The sequence below is a fragment of the Myxocyprinus asiaticus genome, chromosome 29 (genome assembly GCF_019703515.2).
Source record: "Myxocyprinus asiaticus isolate MX2 ecotype Aquarium Trade chromosome 29, UBuf_Myxa_2, whole genome shotgun sequence".
Classification (NCBI taxonomy): Eukaryota; Metazoa; Chordata; class Actinopteri; order Cypriniformes; family Catostomidae; genus Myxocyprinus; species Myxocyprinus asiaticus.
Window position 1 is genome coordinate 39,070,582 of NC_059372.1, and position 26,983 is coordinate 39,097,564.

Below are 26,983 nucleotides of genomic sequence, written 5' to 3' on the forward strand. Positions count from 1 at the left end.
GTAACAGCGCTTCACATGTGCTATGAGTAAATTTCTTATTCACTATGCACTGTATGTGTAATTGGTTTGATTCTTTTTTTGAGAAAATGCAAATGCTAACGTGGATATGCCATCCATGGTTTATGGACTACTGTGTGTACTGTGATTTCACTCTTCCTAATATATCAACAATTTCTTCATGTGCAAATAAATTAGTAAAATTTGATGACTAAATCGAAAACAAAAGAAACTGCTACCTTATTTAAAATACAATATTATTTATTTATTTATTTTTACAAAGTTAAAGTTTAGTGTGAAATTGATTAAAAATAGTGCTAAATAAGAATGTTTAATTTTCCAGAAAATGTCAAAATGCGACAGATAATTAGCTTTTTTTATGGAAAACATGTTTTCTTTTGTTTTGAAGTCACCATGTAATTTTTTGTGAGTTTCACCGATGGAAATAATAATTGCTGTTGATTATGGACAAATATTGCCATGGTGTTTTACAGTCTGCCAGTAAGTCATAATCTAGGCGTTTTGTTTACAGTTGTGGAGGACCTTTACAAAAGCAGAGAACCAGTTCCAGAGATGAAGGCCGTCTACTTCATGACCCCCACTGTTAAGGTAAGAGCTTAAGAGACTAGCTCTCTAATAATAAACATAATGTCACTCTCTTTACTGTATTGACCTCTTTATGACCCTGTTGCTTTTGTTTGCAGTGTGTTGATGCATTTATTAATGATTTCAAAGGGAAAACCAAGTACAAAGCTGCATACGTCTACTTCACTGACTGTGAGTACTTCAACTCTTGATTAGTTTCTCCCAACCTTTATCTGTATCTATCTATCTATCTCTCTCTGTGTGTGTGTGTGTGTGTGTGTGTGTGTGTGTGTGTGTGTGTACACACACACACATGCTCACTGAGCACTTTATTAGGTACACCTGTGCATCTACTTATTCATGCGAATATCTACTCAGCCAGTCGTGTGGCAGCAGTATTATGTATAAAATCAAACAGATACGGTTCAGGAGATTCAGTTGATGTTCACATCAACCATCAGAATGGGGAAAAAATGTGATCTCAGTGATTTAGACCGTGGCTTTGTTGGTGCCAGACGGGCTGGTTTGAGTATTTCTGTAACTGCTGATCTCCTGGGATTTTCACTTACAACAGTCTCTAGAGTGTAAAGAGAATGGTGCCAAAAACACTCAGCAAGTGGCAGTTCTGTGGACGAAAATGCCTTGTTGATGAGAGAGGTCAGCGGAGAATGGCCATACTGTTTCGAGCTGGCAGAAAGGCTACGGTAACTCAGATAACCCCTCTGTACAGTTGTAGTGAGCAGAATAGCATCTCAGAATGCACAACATGTCGAACCTTGAGGTGGATGGGCTACAACAGCAGACTGCGTTGGGTTCCACTTCTGTCAGCCAAGAACAGAAAACTGAGGCTGTAGTGGGCCTACCATTTGTGTACCTCAGCAGAAATCCAGATTTGTCAGACCAGGCGATGTTTTTCCAATCATCTACTGTCCAGTTTTGGTGATCCTGTGCCCTCTGCAGCCGCAGTTTCCTGTTCTAAGCTGACAGTAGTGGTACCCGGAGGGGTCTTCTGCTATTTTAGCCCATCCACCTCAATGTTCGACGTGTTGTGTGTTCAAAAATTTTTCTGCATAGCATTGTTTTAACGTGGGTTTATTTGGGTTATTGTCGCTTTCCTGTCAGCTTGGACCAGTCTGGCCATTCTCCTCGGACCTCTGTCATTAACAAGCCGTTTTTGGCCACAAAACCGCCGCTCGATGGATGTTTTTTGTTTTTCGCACCATTCTCTTTGCACTCTAGAGACTGTTGTGCGTGAAAATCCCAGGAGATCAGCAGTTACAGAATTACTCAAACCAGCCTGTCTGGCATCAACAATCATGCCACGGTCTAAATCACTGACATCACATTTTTTCCCCATTCTGATGGTTGATGTGAACATCAACTGTAGCCCCTGACCCATATCTGCATGATTTTATACATTATGCTGCTGCCACACGATTGGCTGATCAGATAATCGCATGAATCTGTAGATATACAGGTGTACCTAATAAAGTGGCCGGAAGTTTACATATACTTAGGTTGAAGTCATTAAAACTAATTTTTTTAACAACTCCACAGATTTAATATTAGCAAACTACCATGATGCATTTAATTTTAAGTCGTTTAGGACATCTACTTTGTGCATGACACAAGTATTTTTTCCAACAAACAGATTTAAACTTTTTTACAGACAGATTGTTTCACTTTTAATTGACTATATCACAATTCCAGTGGGTAAGAAGTTTACATATACTAAGTTAACTGTGCCTTTAAGCAGCTTGGAAAATTCCAGAAAATTATGTCAAGCCTTTAGCCAATTAGCTCTGGATGTAATTTAAGGCCTACCTTCAAACTCAGTGCCTCTTTGCTTGACACATTGGGAAAATCAAAATAAATCAGAAAAGATCTCAGAATTTTTTTAAATATTTTTTTGGACCTCCACAAGTCTGTTTCATCCTTGGGATCAATTTCCAAATGCTTGAAAATACCACATTCATCTGTACCAACAATAGTATGCAAGGATAAACACCATGGGACCATGCAGCCATCATACCGCTCAGGGAGGAGACACATTCTGTCTCCTAGAAATGAACATAGTCAATCCCAGGAAAACAGCAAAGTACCTTGTGAAGAAGCTGGAGGAAACAGGTAGGTAAGTATCTATATCTACAGTAAAACGAGTCCTATATCGACATAACCTGAAAGGCTGCTCAGCAAGGAAGAAGCCACTGCTCCAAAACTGCCATAAAAAAGCCTGACTACAGTTTGCAAATGCACATGGGGACAAATATCTTACTTTTTGGAGAAATTTCCTCTGGTCTGATGATACAAAAATGGAACTTTTTGGCCATAATGACCATAATTATGTTTGGAGAAAAAAGGGTGAGGCTTGCAAGCTGAAGAACCCCATCCCAACCATGAAGCATGGGGGTGGCAGCATCATGTTGTGGGGGTGCTTTGCTGCAGGAGGGACTGGTGCACTTCACAAATTAGATGGCATCATGAGAAAGGAAAATTATGTGGATATATTGAAGCAACATCTCAAGACATCAGCCATGAAGTTAAAGCTCGGTTGCAAATGGGTCTTCCAAATGGACAATGACCCCAAGCATACCTCCAAAGTTGTGGCAAAATGGCTTAAGGACAACAAAGTCAAGGTATTGGAATGACCATCACAAAGTCCTGACATCAATCTGATAGAAAATTTGAAAAACTGAAAAAGCATGTGCGAGCAAGGAGGCCAACAAATCTGACTCAGTTACACCAGTTCTGTCTGGAGGAATGTGCCAAAATTCCAGCAACTTATTGTGAGAAGTCAAAAAGTTACAGTCAATATCTGGTGTGGCCACCAGCTGCATTAAGTACTGCAGTGCATCTCCTCCTCATGGACTGCACCAGATTTGCCAGTTCTTGCTGTGAGATGTTACCCCACACTTCCACCAAGACACTTGCAAGTTCCCAGACATTTCTAGGGGGTTTGGCCCTAGCCCTCACCCTCTGATCAAACAGGTCCCAGATGTGCTCAGTGGGATTGAGATCCGGCCTCTTCACTGGCCATGGCAGAACACTGACATTCCTGTCTTGCAGGAAATCACGCACAGAACGAGCAGTATGGCTGGTGGCATTGTCATGCTGGAGCGTCATGTCAGGATGAGCCTGCAGGAAAAGTACCACATGAGGGAGGAGGATGTCTTCCCTGTAATGCACAGCGTTGAGATTGCCTGCAATGACAACAAGCTCAGTCCGATGATGCTGTGACACACAGCCCCAGACCATGATGGACCCTCCACCTCCAAATCAATCCCGCTCCAGAGTATAGGCCTTGGTGTAACACTCATTCCTTCGACGATAAAAGCGAGTCCGACCATCACCCGTGGTGAGACAAAACTGCGACTCGTCAGTGAAGAGCACTTTTTGCCAGTCCTGTCTGGTCCAGCGAAGGTGGGTTTGTGCCCATAGGTGACATTGTTGCCGGTGATGTCTGGTAAGAACCTGCCTTACAACAGGCCTACAAGCCCTCAGTCCAGGCTCTCTCAGCCTATTGCGGACAGTCTGAGCACTGATGGAGGGATTGTGCTTTCCTGGTGTAACTCGGGCAATTGTTGTTGCCATCCTGTACCTGTCCCGCAGGTGTGATATTCGGATGTTCCAATCCTGTGCAGGTGTTGTTACACGTGGTCTGCCACTGCGAGGATGATCAGATGTCCTTCCTGTCTCCTTGTAGCGCTGTCTTGGGCGTCTCACTGTACAGAGATTGCAATGATTGGCCACATCTGCAGTCCTCATGCACATTCACGCAGATGAGCGGGGACCCTGGGCATCTTTCTTTTGGTGTTTTCAGAGTCAGCAGAAAGGTCTCTTTAGTGTCCTAAGTATTTATAACTGTGACCTTAATTGCCTACCATCTGTAAGCTGTTAGTGTCTTAACAACCGTTCCACAGGTGCATGTTCATGAATTGTTTTTGGTTCATTGAACAAGCATGGAAAACATTGTTTAAACTCTATACAATAAAGATCTGTAAAGTTATTTGGATTTTTACAGAATTATCTTTAAAATACAGTGTCCTGAAAAAGGGATGTTTTTTTTGCTGAGTTTATATACACACACATTGTTACATCCCTTAGGGGTAGGACGCAAAAGAGTAGAGGGAGGTGTGCTCCCCGCACAACCATCAGACCAAAAACCCAAGACAACAAGATCATAGATCCAATATTTGTTTTTATTAGAAGTAGATAAAGTATTAAATATGTATAAATGTGCAGCAGGTATTTGGGCTTTAGGGTCAAAGCCCAAATACCCCTGGGCCTGGCCCAAAATAATAAACAAAACAGCCTAGAAAGAAAAGGAGGAAATAACTTACCTGATAGAGGGAAATAAAAATACAATTAAACTAACCTGACTTAACTAACAAAACAGAATGAACAGCCAAATAAACAGGGCAGGTCACCCCTACAAAACTAGCTGCTTAAAACATAGAGTCAACACTATTGCTGAAGAGCACAAATGCAAAGAACCATCACAGTTCTTGAAACTCAAGGTGTTGGTCAGGCAGCTGGTGGGAAGCATGGAGGAGTGTGACTCGCCCAAAGTCACAGCAACTCGTATTTGAACGCCTGCACAGAGATTTTATTAGCGGCACAATCAGGAACAGCCAATCGGCATCACACAGGTGGAACAAATTATTGGCAAATTAGCTGCACCTGGAACAGACACACCAAGCACAAACGAAACACACAGACAGAGAAAGAGCAAAACCACAATAGCAATAATACACAAAACAAACACTGGACATAACATGCATATGCATATATATATATATATATATATATATACACACACACACACACACAGCACTGTGCAAAAGTTTTAGGCAAAAAGTGTTGTATAGTGAGGATGTCTTTAAAAATAATGACATAAATAGTTTTCATTTATCACTTAATGTCATACAAAGTCCAGTAAACATAAAAAAGCTAAATCAATATTCAGTGCAACCACCTTTGCTTTTAAAGCACCACCAATTCTCCTAGGTACACCTGGATACAGTTTTTCTTGGTTGTTGGCAGATAGGATGTTCTGAGCTTCTTGGAGAATTCGCCACAGTTCTTCTGCCTATTTAGGCTGTCTCAGTTGCTTCTGTCTCTTTATGTAATCTCAGACTGACACGATGTTCAGTGGGAGGCTTTGTGGGGGCCATGACCATCTGTTGCAGGGCTCCCTGTTCTTCTATTCTAATCTTTTCAATTTGCAAATGTAATGTTTGGGAGTCTAACATTTATATTTCCTATTGAAACACTAAAGCTGAAGATATAATTATACCATCTTAAGACAAATGCTTTCGTGAAGCGTCTTGTGTGCCTAAGACTTTTGCACAGTACTCTATCTATCTATCTATCTATCTATCTATCTATCTATATATATATATATATATATATATATATATATATATATATATATATATATATATATATATATATATATATATATATATAATATATTAGTGCTGCCCCCGACCAAAGATTTTCCTAGTCGACTAGTAGGCATTAGTTTAAGCCATTAGTTGACTAGTTGTCACACGTTTATGATATTAATCTAATTACTTAAATTTATTTTTTGGGGGGTGGGGGGGCATCAGAAATGGTTCCAGGGCTGAGAAAGAATGTTTTGAAAGTAACATTAACTACATTTCCATCCAAGGATTTTTTGTGAATTTTTTTTTAGTGCATCAAAATAAAGCTGATGGAAAGTGTCGACATAATATTTTTCACATTAACTCTAGCGCATAAACTCTGTCGATACATCAAATGTCGCGAAAAACTGGTTTGGAAACACTTTTTGTCGAGAAAATTGCCATTAACACAAAAATGTAGTGTCACATAACAGAATTTATCCCAATCGTTACCCTGTGTTAATCATGACAACATAAATCCTTGAAAGCCAATTTATTGTACATGATTATGGATTGATCTGAACAGCATAAAGATCCGATCACTGCAAACACATCTGCATCATGGCACTTCCAGGAGTGCCAACACAAATATCTCGTATCAAGACATGCACATTGACAAGTGCACGGATAACAAATTAATGGCCACTTTTTGTGATTAATTTAATCGCGGTAGACATCCGTTTATTTATTAAAGTTGCTTTTTCACACCATTCAAAATAATAGATGGCAGTCATGGAATTAGCCCAAAATACAAAAAAACAAAACAAAAACAAACAAACATATTATTTCTGTGCACAAAGATGTTTTAAATTTAAAATAAATACACAATACTAGGAGAAAAGCTTCAGTGTGCTTTTTTGGAACACTAACAGCCCAATTCTATTAAATTATTGTTCAGTTTACGTTTGAAAAAATGCTGGCAAAATTCCCTGTATTAAATTATTTGTATTACCTGTTTTACCAAACGAAAAACACATTAAATAATAATTTTAAAAAAATTACCAAACGAAAAAAATTATGTTTTTAGACCTATATATGCCTTTTTCTTTACACAAACTTAAATTAGCCGGACCCTGTTCTGTAGACGAATAAAGCTGGTCGAATGACATTTTCTACACTTCAGGACTATAAACTGTCAGAACTATTTGTCCAATGCTGAATTCACTTTCAGAAAACCAGCTTTTGAACCTTTTAAAACTTTTAAATATTTTAAATCTAACTCTCTTTACCTCGGATCACATTTGCTGAGCTTCTTCAGAAAATGTAAATTGCATTATGACGCTAAAATTAATTTGAGATGACAATCAAGTTCAGTTGGTCGTTAAAAGTTGCTGGACAAATATGCAGGACATAATGCTGTTGAGATGGCGATGCTTTAAATTAGATGATTGTTCAAAATAGCCTATTGAATATCAGGAATGTATCATATATGTAAACCCTGAAATTACACTGCATCAGTTTTTCTCTAATAGCTGTGCACAGCATATACACATCGATGGATGGTCCTTATACTAAGACTGAAAGTTTCCCCACTACTTGGTGCAGGTGCCAGCTTAAACAGGGCCATGACTATTCGCTTTCGGATCGGAACCGGTGGTAACCTATGATAGGCGCAACATCAGGACCAATATTACAGTCATATCAGAAGGACAACTGCTCCCTTTTAATTGCAATTCCTCCTCTTATGATTGCATTTATTTGTGAAATTAAAATGACAGTTAGCTGGTTAATTTCAAAGAATTGTCACAATACTCTCCCCATTTTGCCAAAACTTAATGGGAAAAAAAATTAGGGACATCTGGGAAGCGAATTAGTGATAAACACACATTTCTGAATGGAAACGGCTTAAGGTCAGATTTCTTTTGCGCTAAACCAAAACTTATGTGACAAAGTGTTTTTTTTTAGGCATGACGTCATCATGCACACCGTTTTTATCGATTAAAGGCCATTTGAATGGAAACGGGCAGAAGACGGCAAATTTCGCAAATATATTTTTTACGCATTTTCACTTTGTCGATAACAGAATAGCGTGAAAAGTGGATTGAAACTAGGCTAATGCTAACACTGTTCTACATTACAGAAAAATACTAAACCTTAATAATGAGCCTTTAAAATATAAATTTTACAAGCGCATGAAAGAAGCACCAGCAAGGTGACGGTCTGAACATTTTGTTAATTTATAGAGAGAAATGCACATTAGGGTTGTAACGACAGACGATGATCTCGGGGATTGACGATGGTCAGAGTGATCACCAATAGCTGATGCCTTTGATGTCAAGATGATATTTGGCTCATTTTCCCATTAATGAATTAAATAATAATAATAATAATTATTATTATTATTACCAAATTAATATTACAAATAATTTGCCTGTAGACACAGCTTGAAGAAACACTTTATTATATTATTAAGAACAGATGACACGCTGTTTGTACGGAGTCGTGCAGTCTTGTGGAACATGCGCATGTAAAAGGTTCTCCCTCTTTCTTTGTTTCTGTCTTCTGAATTTTTTTTTGTCACAAGAACAGTATCGTCTATGAGTGCTGCAAATGACCTCAGACATCTCAGCTCAGGAGGTGCTTTGAGTTCAGTTCACTTTATTTCCACAGAGCAGTTCATTGTGACCACAACTCTGCAGCCTATACATCTGTGATTAAAACATAAAATAATACAAAAACACGTTCAACTCGAACCATGATTTATATTTCAGTGATTACTATCATCATTATAATTATCATTTATAATTATTTTTATGTCTTCATTTGTGTAAGTAATTTTCCGCCTTCATGTTTAGACGGAGACTTGCCTGACAGTAAATGGAAGGTTACTTATATGTATAGAATTTTTTTTTATCACTTCATTATTTTAATTGCTTTTTCGTTTCATTTAGAGTGCAATTTGAATTTAGAAATGTATTTGATTTAAGTTTTAATTTTCAATGCAAAATCACTAAAGCAAGAATATTCACCGATCCCTCAGCCCGGGGGTTGCCGATGTAATTGGATATTGCAATATATATGTATATCGTGAAGGAGGGAACAAAACAAATGTATTCACACACATGATGTATTTTCCTGGACAGCGAAATACCCGAGCGGTAGAGAATGCACAGATACAGTAGGTTCTTTGCCAGAGAGATGTTGACAACTGTTGTAAAGCCATCTTTCAAAAAGTTGAACAAAACACTTTTTAATTGCACTTTTTTTGCAGTTTCATTTAAATTTTTAGTTAAAATAAATAAAAAATAAAGTTCAAAGTTTGAAATCAAAGTGTCTTGCTTTATTGTGTAGGCTTAACCTTCACCCTGCTTAAAGAAAATTACCCCAGAGTACCACCTAGCATCCAACCAGCGCTAATACCGGTGTTCGTGCGTTTCCTGTGGTTTTTTTTTTTTTTTCTGCTACCAACATAATCAAAACTTGGTCGACCAAGACTCTTCTCATTGACTAACAATTGGTAGACTATTAGGGGCAGCCCTAATATATATGTATGCATGTATGCATGTATGCATGTACGCATGAACGCATGTACGCATGAACGCATGCACACATGCACACATACATATACATATACATACATATATATACATATACATATATATATATATACATATACATATACATGTGTGTATATATATATATATATATATATATATACATATACATATACATATATATATATATATATATATATATACATATACATAAACATATATGTATACACACCGATCAGACACATTAAAACCACCTGCCTAATAATGTGTTGGTCCCCCTCGTGCCGCCAAAACAGCACCAACCCGCATCTCAGAATAGCATTCTGAGATGATATTCTTCTCACCACAGTTGTACAGAGCGGTTATCTGAGTTACCATAGACTTTGTCAGTTCGAACCAGTCTGGTCATTCTCTGTTGACCTCTTTCATCAACAAGGCATTTCCATCCTCAGAACTGCCGCTCACTGGATGTTTTTTGTTTTTGGCACCATTCTGAGTAAATTCTAGGGATTTGTGCGTGAAAATCCCAGGAGATCAGCAGTTACAGAAATGCTCAAACCGGCCCATCTGGCACCAACAATCATCCATGTGTCATAAAAGTAATGTCACAATGCGAAAAAAAAAAAAAAAAATCATATTAATGGTCCTTAAATACTCTACATTTACTTTATGCATAATATAATTTCTTATTTTATCTTTAAAATTTCACTTCACAGTTTTCATGAGATTCTCCCATCTGTCCATATGTATTCCTAAATAACTTTTAGGATATCTGGTTTTAATGACAACTCTTTATTTACTTTGTTTTGAGCAGTTCATAAGTCATATTCAGTTTTAAGCAGTTTATAACATACCTTTGGTAACTCTCACCCCAGACTGTCCTGACGAGCTCTTCGACAAAATGAAGAAGAACTGTGCCAAGTACATTAAAGTGTGTAAGGAAATCAACATCTCATTTCTGCCACAGGAAGCACAAGTGAGTCTATCTGTGTTCTAAAAATAGTATTCATGTACAAATAGACTTGACTTTGTTAATAAGCTGTTAATTCATTGATCCTGTGCAGGTGTTCACTTGTGATAACACAGAAGCCTTCAAGAACATCTACAGCCCTCACAGTCAGGACAGAGATCAAACTCTAGAACAGCTCGCTGATCAAATCGTCACTCTCTGTGCCACGCTTGACGAGTATCCTGGAGTCAGATACAAGAAGTACAGTCAAACCAGATTACACCTGAGCTCAGTGCACTAAAATAAGCCTTCATATGTGAATGTACATTTTATACACATGTAGGCAATGACGTTTTCATTCTGTGCAGAGATTCAGCTCTCGATTACGCCAAGAAGTTGGCTGAAGTTGTGGATAATAAACTGGCACGGCATTACGAGTTGGATGACAACTGCAAAAAAAAGGTGAGATCTGTTGTGCACAAAACAACCACACTCCAGTCAGTGTAGCCGATTGGTGGAGCAATAAAACTGGTTGGTTTAGTGAATTATAATATATAATTTTTATTTATGAACCTTTAAAGGAGTAGTTCATCTAAAAATGAAAAGTCTGTCATTTACTTCTGGGTGAACTATTCCTTAAATGTTTGTAGTTTTGGTTGATGTTCTAGCATGTTCATATAATGTTATTTCTGTCAGAAATAACTATCAGAACCTGTCTTTCATCTTCAGGAAAAAACACAGGCTCAGCTTCTGATCGTGGATCGAGCGCTGGACCCCGTGAGCCCAATTCTGCATGAGCTGACCTACCAGGCCATGGCCTATGACCTCATACCAATGAAGGACAACACCTATGAGTAAATGACCCCTCAACTCCGTTTCATCCTCAGTCACATGACCTTAATTTAAAATTGAAATAGCCTTGAAATTCATACTTGAATCGTTAGTAATGTCCTTTGTTTTTTTTAATGACCTCGATGTGGCCATTTTGTGTAACTATCAGATGTTCATTGTGATTGCATGGTGATTCTAACAGTTTTATCTAATGCAACATACTTTTAAATGTGTCTTAAGTGTCCAAATACTTTTTAAGGCCTTATAAGATCAGATCTTGTCTGTTGTGTGTCATGTATTGGTGTTTTTATGTTATGTGATGTCTCTTAGGTATAAAGTAAAGGATGGTTCTAAGAAAGAGGCCTTGCTGAATGAAGACGATGAATTATGGGTCAAACTGCGGCACATGCACATCGCTGAGGTCTCTGAGTGAGTAGAATTTCTTATTGTGTTGAGTTAATTATATGAACCATCAAACTTCGTGGGCAGCAAGATGTCTTTGTTCAGTATGTCTTGATTTTTGCTATTAAGCAATTATTCCTGGAAATCCTAGCAAACATATGTAATAGCTTCTCAACAATATGAGCTGCCTTGCTGTCTGCTCTCTGCATAGGTAGCTGCCGCTCCTCGCACAGTATGTTTGACGCAAATTGCGTCATCAGCACAGCCACGCGACTTGACCGCGCGCACAGCCTAGATTTTCTTGACCAGCGGATGCGGTCCTCGACTTTGCGCGTCAACTGCGCGTGTGCTGGCCATTGACTGTACTAAAAATGTTACAAAGCAGATGTAGTGTGCATGTGTCGAACGCATTTCTATTCGTTCGCGGTCAGAAAAGTATGATCAGAAAGGCAACGCGGTCAGCCGGGCGCGATTCGATCTAGAACACGGAAAAATTAAGTATACCCTGGCCTTAAGGGAGCATTGTAACTGATAACTGACCCAATAAGTGTCTGATTTTTAAGCTCTTCTTAGGGCGCCTACAATGATCTTGTGACCATCGCCTTGCGCTCACTGGCTGATGCCAGTAGTCTTAGAGACGGTAACAATTTAGCATGTGTTCTACATATCAATGAAAATACTTGTAAATAGTACAAATTGTGCATGTAAACAATAAACATGTAACGAAAAATATAGATGCAATATAATATATGCAATTTTAAGACATTTATTGATGAAATACATTGAATTTGAAAAATTTTCAAAAGCTGAAATGTGACCAATATGATGAAAAACCAGTGAAAATCGAATTTTTACAAATTAATATTTTTGAATTGTACCTAGAATGGTTACCTAGAAGGTTAGAAGGCCCCTTGTAATAAACAGCATTAGCTGAGAGATTTGTTTATTTTATGTGTAAGAAAAATGGATATTGTATCTGAAATATACCCATCGGAATCAAATCGAGAGCTTGTGAATCAGAATCGAATCAGGAAATCTGTATCAATACCTAGAACTAGTGCTGATGTTCAGTTAAATCTTGATTTTTAAGCAGAAGCAAACCCAACAGCTCTTCACTTATCAAAAAAACAAAAAAACATAATAAAGCCAAAGTATCATAATAAAGATCTTTTTAATAATGTAACCAATTCTTGTGTTTTATTCCAAAGGAAAATTCCCAAATTGGTGAAGGAAATCTCTTCTAGTAAGCAGCAGGCTGACGGGAAGGTACAGTTTGTCTTTTACAATTAATTACATCGACCAGAAATTCTCAGTCTCCACTTACAGACTCTCTCTTATGAGTGTCATAGATGCCTTATGCCTATGTGATATTTCACCTCTATTGGCAGATCACAATTGGAGCCCTATCACAACTCATGAAAAAGATGCCAGCCTTCCGCAAGCAGGTGGCTCAGGTAATCGAGCCGCTTCTCATGCCCTGAGAGGCACAGTATCACATTACGTCTTTCACCAATGGAGGTCATATTTGGTCACTATTAGATGGTGTTTGATCTTGTATTAAAGGTAGAGATTGTCTACAGTTGTGGAAGGCAGTATAATGATTGCAACTTTACATTTCCCTTTGTTTCTCACAGAAATATGTCCACTTAAATTTGGCTGAGGATTTGATGGGTCATTTCCAGAAGAATGTGGAAAGACTTTGCAAAGCTGAACAGGTAAAGCTTTGGTTCTGAGGCTTAATAATAAAGATGATGTGACGTCCCATGGCCCGTGTGAGAGAGTTTTGTGCCAGTGCTGCTTTGTCACTACATGTTATATTCAGTGATCAATGTAACGTTCTGCTGATTTAGGTTTCTTTACCATTATCTGGCTAACATAGATGAGGTTTTTTCAAAATTGTGAGAATAACTTGATAATCTTTCAGACATCAAACAAATCAGTAGTGTTTTTCACTGTGTTTTATCATTTCTTAAGTGTGTGCATGTTTTTGCTTTCATTGCTTTTGTGGACTTTCATTAGTTGTAATTTCCACTGTGTACATTTTCAGTTTTTTATTTTTGCCTTTTGCCAAATATTTTCTTTAAATTTAGTCAATGGTTTATCATGTCATCTTAATAAATTTCAGTCAGTTTTATTCTGACCAAAATGGCATATAATTTTACTCAATAAAAATAACATTTTAGTTTTTTTTTTTGTTCAATAATTACCAAAATGACAAAAAACATGTATCAAACCAAACTTTAACCAAATATTTTAAACAATGTATACCAGTAAATTACAATTATTTAAACGTATTAAAGATTAATGTTTAAAGATTAAACACCATGAGAAAACTGTCCTGAAAACCTGAGCTCCTGAAATAATAGCATGTAATTTATATACTGAAGTGTTAGCTACTTTTTACATGTTACTCTGTTGTGAATTACTCACAATTAGACAGTTTAGTATATTGTGTTAGGTGTTTTTGAAGTTATAGTGACAATGAAAATTCGGTCATTGTCTACTCACCCCTGTGTTGTTATAACCCCATATTACTTTCATTCTTTTTCTTAACAGAAAGGGTGAAATTTTGTCCATAAAAAAATTATCAGTGATGTCATACAATGGCAGTTTATGGTAACTACCTCTTCAAGCATCAAAAGGACACAAATGTATAATTCAGAAGTCTAAAATTATTGTATGCGACTCATGCCTTGTTCTGAAGGCATACTATAAGTTTTAGTGAGAAAAAACCCAAAATGTAATATGTTATTTAGTAAAAAATCTTTACCAACCATTGTTCTCCTGTGTTAATGAGAGTGCATAAGAACAGCAGTTACACTGCCCCCTCTTGCGAGATGGGGCGTTTAAGCAAGAAATAATTTTGTTTCGCTTCAGCCGGACCACCAGCGATAATCATAACACAGATGCTCACAAACAAGAGGACAGAACTTACAAAACATGTCTGAAAAGTTTGAATTTGAAGAGGAGATGCATTTCTATGCCCAGCCTTATTTGTATGAACCGGAGTCCTAAAAAAACGCCACAAATAGAAACTAAGCGGCAGAATCTCCCATCACTTTTTTGTGGCTGGTTAGGACAAAAACTCTGATTAACATAGAAAAGGTACCTTTTGTTGTGTGTCATTTTGTGTCTGGTTAGGACACAGTGTGACTATAGCTGCCTCTTATCTCTCTCAGTTTGATTTTTGGTACTCCAGTTAAAATAAAATAAGGCTGGGCATAGAAATGCATCTAACTCTTCAGATGTGTTTTGTAAATTCTGTTCTCTGGTTTGTGTGCAGCTGTGTTTTATGTTGTTACTATCGCTGTGTAGGTCCTGTTTTAGATTAAACAAGTTTTCACTTAAACGCCCCACCTCGCGAGCAGATGCAGCATAAATGCTACTCTCGTGCACTCATGAATGCGCACAGGAGATCAACGGTCGGTGATGATTTCCACTAAATAATACATTTGATTACAGTATTTCTGTATCTCTATATAAACATTGTTAGTGCATTGTTAATATCTTGCAATATTTTTCTTGTCCTATTTTTTTCAACAGTATGTTTTAATTAAACCATTTGATTGTTGTGATGATGCGTAGTTTTCACCTCGTTATCTTTTATCAAATCAAAAAACTCTTGTCCAGAAATTTATTTTTAAACATTAACAAGTAAAACTCTTACTGCTTTATGACTTGAGAGAGAGGGCGCCGCCTTCTTTTCAGACTATGTCTCACATTGTCTCCTTATGTCTCTGATTGCTGTTTTTATACAGGATCTGGCTGTAGGTGCAGATGCTGAAGGTCAGAAGGTTAAAGACCCCATGAGGACATTACTTCCTGTGCTGTTACACCCCCATGACACCCCTGATAAGATCCGGGCCGTTCTACTCTACATCTTCAGCGTCAATGGTAAATCTCTGTTCTTGTCCTTTGGAGATTGCCAGACATCTTAAAGGTTCACTCAGTACTTTATTGTTTGTCATCTTGGATTTACACTAACACTTAGTGGCATGGATGTAATTTAAACGCGATAGTTTTCAGTTACAGATGCCGTTATAAAAATTCACTATTCACAGTCAGTGATGAATAATTTAATCCATGAGTAAAAATTTCCAATAACAGGACGGTTACTGAGATTAAGCGAGTAGTATTCGGCTGGTCATGTGATTTTAACATGGCTGCCCCCATGTGCCAACCCTCTCCATGTAGAATAAAACAGCTTTTATAAGATTACTGATATGACAGGAGTCTTCATTTGAATGCGAGTGCTCATGATTTTATACATATGTTTCAAAATTACACTAATTGTTTAGTAGTTAAACTGTAAGTAAAAAATACCGAGTACACCTTTAAGCATCCAGTTTATCCTGTTTTTTTGTTGTTGTTGTATATTTCAGCTGAAAGTGTGTTTGTGTGTTATGAGCAGGTACGACAGAGGAGAACCTGAATAAACTAATTCAGCATGTGAAGATCGAGGGTGAAAGCGAGTATATCCTGAACTGGAAACATCTGGGAGTTCCCATCATCTCCTCAGTGAGTCCACAGACTATTTTGAAGCATATTGAAGTGCAGCTTTTGAAGGTTATGTCTTTAGCAACAGGAAAGATGTTGTCCATCTTTTGTGTCACTATAGAAAGTAGGTTTCTCACAATACCAAAATTTCATGATTCTCGATACCAATTTTCATACCACAGCTAAAGCTAATATGCTAACACTCTTTAAATTGACACAATGGCGTGTGTGTGTGTGTGTGTGTGTGTATGTATGTATATATATATATATATCAAACGGATGATGCACTGTTCTGTGCACACACGGGACTCATGGGCTCGTGTGTTTATCGCTTTTAGAGCACTTCACATGCATTGTAAAAGAAAAGTGCTGCATGTTCAAGCATTTGCACAATTCTCAACATTAGTAATCAGTAAACATTAAGTAATTACACAAATCTACAAACGTGGCACAGTATATCAGAGAAGGAGGTGGTGCCAGCTTTTCACCAGATGCGGAACAGTGTAAACTACAAACTGTCATTTCACTGTCAAAATAGAAGCTCCATGTGAAGGTGAAGTAAATGGGACAGAAATATATTACTTTTATATAAAACAAATGTAGTCCTTAAAATAACAACGATAATTCAGTATTATATTAGAATAATAAACTTGACTGGGTCCCACATTAATCATTTAGTATTATTCTATATTCAACTGTGTTCCAAAAAATAAGTGAATTAGTTTTTGCACACCTTGTTCATTCACAAAATGTTTTAGTAAAAAATATGAAGGGAAATGCTTTTATTAAGCTGCTCTGTATCATTGTATATAAAATCTAAAAATGATCGTGCATATTAATGACAGTGATTAAATCTCCCTTGTGTTAATTTAGTGAAAAACTGCGGGGAAACATTCCTTTTTATTTTTAAATAGATTTTTATTCCATGCCTTTAAACATTGAATCTACTTGGCTACAATGACTGTTTAGATAAAATGTTGTTTCCTCTGATTAAAAAAATAAAATAAAATAAAAATCTTCTTTGAGCCATTCCAGAGCTACAGTAATACTTAATTATAGAGATATATATCACATATAGTGAATAGGCTGAAAATATTGAGATATTTGTGTAGCCGTATCGCATAGCCCTAGTCAATAAAGAACAAATAAACACATTTTAAACCAGCAAAAAAATTCTTGAAGATTTTCAAATGTCTTACAGCAGTTTCAAGTAAACATTCAGAAATAAAAAAATAGATAATAATATTAATAATAATACAAAAGTGTTCCAATCCCAGGGCATGTTGTGTGACTCCAGCCAGGTCTCCTAAGCAACCAAATTGGCCCGGTTGCTAGGGAGGGTAGAGTCACATGGGGTAACCTCCTCGTGATCACTATAATGTGGTTCGTTCTCAGTGGGGCTCGTGGTGAGTTGGGCGTGGATGCCGCGGTGGATGGCGTGAAGCCTCCACGCGCGCTATGTCTCTGTGGCAACGCACTCAACAAGCCACGTGATAAGATGCGCGGGTTGGCGGTCTCAGATACGGAGGCAGCTGGGATTCGTCCTCCGCCACCCGGATTGAGGAGAATCACTTCGCAACCACGAGGACTTAAAAGTGTATAGGGAATTGGGCATTCCAAATTGGGGGAAAAAGGGGAAACCCCCCACCAAAAAAATAAAATAAAAATAACACTACAAAAGTAATCAAATGTAAATTAATGTATTGTATTGTTAAAAAGTACAGAAAAAACATTGCCACATTGGACATCCCCACATGCATTTATTACTCTGTCATAACCTACAATACAATCTATTCTACAGTTATTGTTATTGAAAACTAGACTGGACAAAAAGACTTGCTGGCCAACTCAGTGAAAAAACAATCAGGAACCACCTTCTATCTGCTTTTTACTAATACTGTAGAGTGAGTAGTACCATTCTCTCTCTCTCTCTCTTTTTTTTCTTTTGCATTTTAGTATCAATGTGATACCAAAACACATTTTGACATTCTTAATTGAAAGTACAAACTACAAATAATAAGTGAAAAGTGCTGATTCTTAGGGTTTTTGCAAGTCTTAAAAAGTTTCAGTTGTTCTCTTTGAAAATAAGGCCTTAAAGTCTTAAATTCACAATGTAATGGTCTTAAATATTGTAAGAGAGAATATAGCTGTGATTGATTTCTCATTGCATTTAAGTTACCTGATAATGCATTTCTTTCTATGGCATTTCTTCCTGTGCCCTAGTTTATTTCTGACCCTGGTTGGGGGTAAGCCATATGTTATTTTTGAGAAAATAAATGAAAAAGTAATGTAGTTCTTTAGAAGGTTGTTTGTAAGCTTTCAAATGTGACCATATTAACTGTGTTTGCGCTCTCTTGGCATTTAAACTTAAAAAATAACAATGATTACAAATTTCTGGACAAGTTTTACATTTATAAACCTGACAAACCTGCTGAAACTCTGTTAATGTATGTTTTTATTTTGAGAGTTAATCGTCTTCATCTCTACTCCCAACAGTCAAGTCTGTTTTCATTTCGTAAACCATCCCGGCGAGATCGTTCAGATGAGGAGACTTTTAAAGTGTCTCGGTGGACGCCCGTCATCAAAGATGTGATGGAGGTGGGTTACATTCACTTATAAACATCAGACTCCTGCAGTCAACATGTTTTACTTTGTTGAGACACTTAAGTTTCTGGGATCCAGTAAACAGACCTCTATAAAGCCTGATGAAATCCATGATTTATCAATCCATAAGATATTCTAAATCTATTAAGGAGATCAGAAATTATGAACCAGGAACTTAAAAAATCTTGCAGAGAGCTAAAACCTTGAAAACCTGATTGGACAGATGATGTATCACTCAAGTCTCAGCCTTTATGTATATGCGCCACCAGTTCTATGATCTATGAGGTCAACTCATATTAAAGATCACTGGAAACTCATGCAGTATGATGCGTATAGACATACATACACACTATAGAAATGGATATTAGCTTACAAGTATAATGTGCTGAAATGAAACCCCATTATATATGTGTTGCTCAGGGCCATTAACATTATGACCAAAATTTTGATTTCATATTTACAGAAATCCAAAGAGGAGACTGTTTTACTTCAATGTTAGCTCCATTACGTGCATCATATTTCTTTTAATGACAGTTCCACGGGCCATCCTTATTGTTGAGCCCTGACTGTGACAAGGAGCAAAAAAAATTCATAAATAAGCTTAAAGCTCATTTTAATAGCTTTTTTGTACTTCTAATCTGTGTGTGTGTGAATGGTAGGATGCAATTGAGAACAAACTGGACATCAAAGACTGGCCGTATCAGTCTGAATGCCCGTCTGCATGGAACGGCTCACGTGCTGTAAGGTATAGCGAGAGAGTTTCATTCATCCAATTCATGTCATTTATAATTTACCCTGCTGTCGTAAATATCCTTATGATGAAGCCTGATCCAATCAAACCACAGTTAAGCTGCTTTTACAGCCTACAGTAGTATATCTTAGTTCAGGGTTGATCCAAACAGATCAACTTGCTTTTGAGAGTCAAGTTGGCTACCATTTTAAACGTTCTGTTTTTAGTTGATCAATTAGATTAGTTGTAATTATTATAGTTTACATTAAAGGTGCACTTTTAATGTTGCGCTGAAACCTTGTGGCGTAGATGCAGCATAACGCAAGAGAAAATGTTTTCATTGCCATTGTAGAAATGTGCTATTCACAGTCATTAATTTTCTTTTTGTTTAAAAGTTGCAATTAGCAAGAATATCACTTGGTGCACATTTAATGTAATAAATTAATTATACAGTGGCAAGAAAAGGTATGTGTTTACCCTTTGGAATAAACTGTATTTATGTATAAATTCGTCTTAGTCTTAATTTAGTTTGATTTTCATCTAAGGTACAATAATAAACAAACACAATCTTTTTTATGTAATAGCACACAAATTATTGTTTTGTTCTTGTACATACTGAATACATTTAAACATTCACAGTGTATGTTGGAAAAAGTATGTGAATCCCTAGGCTAATGATGACAACAATAGCTAATTAAAGTCAGGAGTTGGCAAACCTGGCATCCAATTAATGAAATGAGATTGGAGGTGTGGGTTAGAGCTACTTTGACTTATAAAAAGCACTCAAACATTTTGAGTTTGCTATAACAAGAAGCATCTGCTTAAGTGGACCATGCCTTGCAAAAAAGAGATCTCAGAAGAATTGTTGCTTTGCATAAAGATGGAAAGAGTTCCAAAGTTATCTTGATAATTGACAAATTGTCTATAAATGGAGACGATTTAGTACTGTGGTTACTCTCCCAAGAAGTGGCTGTCCAGCCAAGATGACACAAAGGGCACACTGCAGAATACTCAGTGAGGTAAAAAAAAAAAAAAAAAAAGCTAAAGTGAAAGCTAAAGACTTACTTGAAGGAATCACTAGAACTGGTGAACGCTTCTCTGTTCATGAGTCTACTATATGGAAAACATTTAACAGGCATGTGTCCATGGCAAGACACCATAAAGGAAGCCGCTGCTTTCCAACAAAAACATTACTGCATGCCTGAAGTTTGCCAAAGACCACTTTGACACTCCACAACGCTACTGGGAAAATGTTTTGTGGACTGATGAATCTAAGGCTGAATTGTTTGGGAAGAACAAGCAGCACTACATATGGCATAAAAAGGGCACCGCATACCAACATGAAAACATCATCCCAACGGTGGAGGGAGCATCATGATTTGGGGCTACTTTGCTGCTTCGTGGCCTGCACCGCTTGCCATCATCTAGGGAAAAGTTAATTCCCAAGTTTATCAAGATATCCTACAGGATAATGTCAGGGTGGCTGTGCACCAGCTGAAGCTCATTAGAAGTTGGGTGATGCAGCAGAACAATGACCTTAAACATCGAAGTAAATCCACTACAGAATGGCTTAAAAAAAAGAAAATCCACCTTTTGGAGTGTCCCAGTCAGAGCCTAGACCTTAACCCAATAGAGATGCTGTGAAATGACCTCAAGAGAGTCAATCACACCAGACATCCTAAGAATATGGCTGAGCTGAAGCAATTCTGTAAGGAAGAATGGTTCAAAATTCCTTCCGAACATTGTGCAGGTCTAATCCGTAGCTACCGGAAATGCCTGTTTGAGGTTATTGCTGCCAAAGAAGGATCGACCAGTTATTAGATCTAAGGGTTCACATACTTTTTCCACAGCACTGTGAATGTTAAATTGGATGTGTTCAATAAAGACATGAAAGATTATAATTGTTTGTGTATTGTTAGCTTAATCACATTGTGTTTATCTATACTTGTGACTTTGATGAAGATGAGATCACATTTTATGAGCAATTAATGCAGAAAACCAGCTATTTCCAAAGGGTTCACATACTTTTCATTAACTGTATACAATTAATGTATTTAACTTGTGTTTAAATTATTTTAAAATTATTTTATTATTATATTTGGGTCAATTTTGGTCATTCTGTTTTTTTCTATTCCGCTGGTCCCTCAGAGTGGTAAGGTAAGGAAATACTGTTTCATGCAATACTGTGCATGAAAACGGACATTTTGTTGGGTTCCGACGTAGCCTTCTGTGGTGTTTCCTTACATGTTTTTCTAAACATATACACCAACTTAATGATCTAATTGCACAAGATGATGGCATCATGGCAAGCATAGACATTTGCTCTTGTACCAGTTGATAAATGTGTTTTTTTTATTGTTTCTCTGTGTCAGTGCCCGGCAAAAGCACAAGGGCAGCTCTCCAGATGATCTCAGGAGCAGTTCGCGCCTCATCATCTTCGTTCTGGGTGGTGTCAGTTACTCAGAAATGCGCTGTGCTTATGAAGTCACACAGGCTACGAAATCATGTGAGGTCATCATTGGTAAGTGTCCAAGTGCAACAACCGTGGTTTCAGTGAAGCACTTACAATGGAAGTGAATTGGGCCAGTCCATAAAGTTATTTTGAAAGGACTAAATTAAGTAGCCTCAATTTTATGTGTCCCTGATGATTCAATTTCTTTAGTTTTACATAATCTTTTCTTACTTAACTGATTTATATAATAAGGTTAAGCTAGTTGGCTAACCTTCATCTAGCAATAGCAATGTACATTAACATGCTAAATGTTAAATTGCTCCTTGAATAAAGCAACATACAGTATGTTGTTTGTGTACTTGCCCTCAACCTAAGCAAAAGCTCCACTCTTCAACACAATGGTAACCCAGTGTAACAGAATCGGTTCTAAATTCCAAAATAACTGAATCTTAAACAATATCAAGTGTTAAGTTTCTTCTCTCATCTTGCTCAAAAATAAATAACGCTTAATTTCAACATTCTTACTGTCCCTATCAAGTCCCATGGAAAGCATGCTGGGAACTATAAATCCCCTGCCCAGTTTCGGTTATGTCAAAAAAAACAATTCATGTAGTCCCAAATAGGGATGCAGCGGTATACCGGTTTCACGGTATACCACGGTATGAAAATTGACGGTTTTCATACCATGTACATTTGCTTATCTATGGTATTGAGAAAAAAATGCAACCGGACGGAGAATCTCACCTGCGCGTGTGCATCTCCTTTCCTCCTCGACTGTCTGTCAGACTCATCAGCTTGCCCCACACACACACACACACACACACGCAGCGGAGAAAATGTCAGAGAGAAGCGAGGCGAGGGGGTCTGACATCAGTGTGTGTGTGTGTGTGTGTGTGTGTGTGTGTGTGTGAGAGAGTTAAAGCATTGTTTCTCAACTGGTGGGTCGTGACCCAAAAGTGGGTCGCAGGTCTATTCAGACTGGATCGCGGACAGCAGGGAAAGAACAATGCCATGGTTCTCCCATTGAAGATATTTCGGCAGCCGTCCAAGTGATAGCCTATTTAGGACTGCTGAGGCAGATTTAATGATAATCTCGCAATCAGCTAAAGGCTTCTCATCTGCACTTTCGCACGAGTGTAACGGAACCAGCTCGCGATCCTTATCTGCTCTTCTCTGAGCAGATCGTGCAACAACCGGCTTCCCTCTATTGCGGTGCACAGACCTCAAAACTGAAAAGCGTTACGGAGGAAGTCAAGTCGAACCTCTCAAACAGCAGGCAGCCCTGACATGCCAAACAGCACTGAGGAGGAAAAGAGCAACACTGTGCTATGCACCAAAAAATAAAATAAAATCATTACACATCATCACCTTTACAAAATTGTTTCACGATTTTACATGAGTAAAAGTAAATTATGTTTTGATAAAATGTTATAGTTTCATATGAATTAATCTAAAGGTAGAATCTATTAGACCTAATTTTATATCAACAGTGGCATGTTGTAGTTAAAGTTTCAAAATGTGTTTCAGCTAGTATTTTTCATAAATACTATATTATTATTATTATTACTATTTTTTTTTAAGACTAGCTACACTGACCTAACCATGGTAATGAGGAGCCTGTGTAATATGGATGTTCTGTTTGAATTGTTTGAAATTAGGAAACAAACGGGATAATAATGGACTCATATAAGTAAATATGCTCTTCAATTATTAAAAGGGGGTTGAGAAAACTTCCTGTCACTTTTGTTGTTGACGTCAACAACAAAAATGTTACTTGTTACCATGAACAAAACTGTGCAACATAAAAGGAAATGTGACCCAGGATACATTAAATACAGGTTACGTTTTTACTATGGTGGGTTGCCACTTGATTTCCAATGTAAAATTTGGGTCCTGAAGCAAAACCGGTTGAGAACCACTGAGTTAAAGGTACAGACAGGAGCAGTCTGGCTGTGCTGTCGTGCACCTACAGTATGCTAATTGTTAATAATCATAGGACATTACTTTAAAAGCTCACACAGCTGATGTTATTTTTCATTTAGTAGTTAATTTAACGTGCTATGTTAACATGTAAACTAACATGTTTTAGTTATATAACATATTAGAGTTACATGCAATTTTTTTATCATGTTTCTAATTCGGTTTATTATTATAATTCTGTTTAGCTTTATTTATTCTATTTATTTTCAAAAGGGAGAATTATTTTTACACATACTTCCATTAAAATTCCATTTGAAGATATTTGATACACTGCCTGGCCAAAAAAAAAAAAAAAATTGCTGTTTGGATTTAAATAAGCAGATACTTAAGAACCTATGATTGGATCATTATTGCAGCGATCCTCCTAAGCTGTTAAAAAATGGTCAACACCTTGGCTGTTTGCGGTCATTTTTGACTGGATACAATAAAGATGTATCCTCTTTTTTTATGTTATAACACTAACTTCCCTGAAGTAGTAACAATAAAATGATGCGCTTCTTTTGGGATTTTGGGTTATTTAGATCTTATTTACATGTAAATATATCATAATCATTTGCGTATGCAAATAAGCAACTTCACTACAGTAAAAATCTACACTTCTATAAGTTTAAACAAAGAAATTATGAGATAATATGAGAAAGTGTCATGTATTATGGCAGATTGCTGCCATCTGGTGAGAAAAAGAAAAATAACATGACTTGAAAATCATGTTGTGACAATAATAGCCAGTAGTGCAGCTGCAGTGTTCTATGCAGCCTATGTAAGAATTCTAGATTTATGCATTTCTAGAAGTTATGCATTGGATATACATTGGCGGCCAAAAGTTTGGAATAATGTACAGATTTTGCTGTTTCGGAAGGAAATTGGTATTTCAATTCACCAAAGTGGCATTCAACTGATCACAAAGTATAGTCAGGACATTACTGATGTAAAAAACAGCACCATCACTATTTGATAAGTAATTTTTTATGAAATCTAGACAGGCCCCATTTCCAGCAGCCATCACTCCAACACCTTATCCTTGAGTAATCATGTAAATTGCTAATTTGGTACTAGAAAATCACTTGTCATCATATCAAAAACAGTTGAAAGCTATTTGGTTTGTTAAATGAAGCTTAACATTGTCTTTGTGTTTGTTTTTGAGTTGCCACAGTGTGCAATAGACTGGCATGTCTTAAGTTCAGTATCAGGTCAAAAATGGCAAAAAAGAAACAGCTTTCTCTAGAAATTCATCAGTCAATCATTGTTCTGAGGAATGAAGGCTATACAATGCTTGAAATTGCCAAAAAAAAAAACAGAAGATTTCATACAAAGGTGTACACTACAGTCTTCAAAGACAAAGGACAACTGGCTCTAACAAGGACAGAAAGAGATGTGGAAGGTCAGATGTACAACTAAACAAGAGGATAAGTACATCAGAGTCTCTAGTTTGAGAAATAGACGCCTCACATGTCCTCAGCTGACAGCTTCATTGAATTCTACCCGCTCAACACCAGTTTCATGCACAACAGTAAAGAGAAGACTCAGGAGGTGCAGGTCTTATGGGAAGAATTGCAAAGAAAAAGCCACTTTTGAAACAGAAAAACAAAAAGAAAAGGTTAGAGTGGGCAAAGAAACACAGACATTGGACAACAGATAATTGGAAAAGAGTGTTATGGATCTTAACCCCATTGAGATTTTGTGGGATCAGACTGTAAGGTGCGTGAGAAGTGCCCGACAAGACAGCCACATCTATGGCAAGTGCTACAGGAAGTGTGGGGTGAAATGTCACCTGAGTATCTGGACAAACTGACAGCTAGAATGCCAAGGATCTGCAAAGCTGTCAGTGCTGCACGTGGAGGATTTTTTGATAAACTCTTTGAAGTAGTTTATTTATTTATTTTTATTGTAATAGTAATGTTTCACATTATTAATGTCTTGACTATACACTATATGGCCAAAAGTTTGTGGACACCATATGTGCTTGATGAACATTTGATTTCAAAACCTTAGGCATCAATTTCCCCCTTTGCTGTAATAACAGCTTCCAATCTTTTGGGAAGGCTTTCCACTATACTGTATGTAGTAACATGGCTGCAGGGATTTGCTCTCATTCAGACACAAGGCTACCAGTGAGGTCAGGAACTGATGTTGGTCGATGGGGCCTGACTTACAGTTGCTGTTCCAGTTCACCCCAAAAGTGATCAGTGGGGTTCAGGTCTGGGCTTTGTGCAGTCCAGTCAATTTTTTCCACGCCAAACACAGCAAACCATTTCTTTATGGATCTCACTTTGTTCACAGGGGCATTGTCATGCTGGAACAGAAAAGGGTTATCCCCAAACAGTTGCCACAAATTTGGAAGCACACAAAGCCCAAGCCATTACATAAAGAAACATTAAGATTTTTCTTTACTGGATTTAATGGAGTAACCAAATTTGTAAATTAGAAGGGGGTGTCCACAAACCTTTGGCCATTGGCCATATAGTGTACATTGTGATCAGTTGAATGTCATTTTGGTGAATAAAAGTACCAATTTCTTTTCATAAGAGCAAAATCTGTACATTATTCCAAACTTTTGGCTGCCAGTGTATATTTAGATATTAACTATTATTTGTCAAGGTTATTTAAAATATCAAATATATATATATTAATGTGAATCTTTTGCTCTCTGGATGTTTAATAGTCTCACCCCTTCATTTCTGTGTGTGTTCGTTCAGCATTGTGGCTGATATATAGATTGTATTCAACACATATAAAACATTTTGCTCTGTGTTACGGTCTTTCCCATTCATTTCCTGTGGTTGGTCACTAACAGCCAAAGTGTCGCGCATATTTTTTATTTATTTTTTATTTTTTTAATGACCACTTGGACTAATCGAATGAAGAGTCTAAGAGGTTTTTTTTTTTCTCCGATTGCGTATCTAAAAGTCACCAATTTTTTAACCACTCAGATTGAGGAAACCATTTAAATAAAAAAAAATAAAAAATGAAATCGATCAAATGTTTCAGCTGGCAACAATCCTTTTAACCCTAACTGATGCAGTGTGCAGCTTCTCA

At 37.2% G+C, this 26,983-nt stretch overlaps 1 protein-coding gene across 1 annotated transcript in view; it reads left to right on the forward strand.

The window, feature by feature from the left end:
- Nucleotides 1–26,983, forward strand: part of LOC127420035 (syntaxin-binding protein 3-like) — a 35,476-nt gene that overhangs the window by 4,188 nt on the left and 4,305 nt on the right. The window contains exons 4-18 of the mRNA XM_051661969.1: nucleotides 530–606; nucleotides 702–774; nucleotides 10,378–10,478; nucleotides 10,567–10,712; nucleotides 10,820–10,913; nucleotides 11,181–11,305; nucleotides 11,613–11,711; nucleotides 12,893–12,950; nucleotides 13,073–13,138; nucleotides 13,319–13,399; nucleotides 15,443–15,578; nucleotides 16,096–16,202; nucleotides 18,678–18,779; nucleotides 19,445–19,530; nucleotides 21,888–22,036. Coding sequence (XP_051517929.1) covers nucleotides 530–606; nucleotides 702–774; nucleotides 10,378–10,478; nucleotides 10,567–10,712; nucleotides 10,820–10,913; nucleotides 11,181–11,305; nucleotides 11,613–11,711; nucleotides 12,893–12,950; nucleotides 13,073–13,138; nucleotides 13,319–13,399; nucleotides 15,443–15,578; nucleotides 16,096–16,202; nucleotides 18,678–18,779; nucleotides 19,445–19,530; nucleotides 21,888–22,036 — 1,500 coding nt within the window. The remainder of the gene's footprint in view (nucleotides 1–529; nucleotides 607–701; nucleotides 775–10,377; nucleotides 10,479–10,566; nucleotides 10,713–10,819; nucleotides 10,914–11,180; nucleotides 11,306–11,612; nucleotides 11,712–12,892; nucleotides 12,951–13,072; nucleotides 13,139–13,318; nucleotides 13,400–15,442; nucleotides 15,579–16,095; nucleotides 16,203–18,677; nucleotides 18,780–19,444; nucleotides 19,531–21,887; nucleotides 22,037–26,983) is intronic.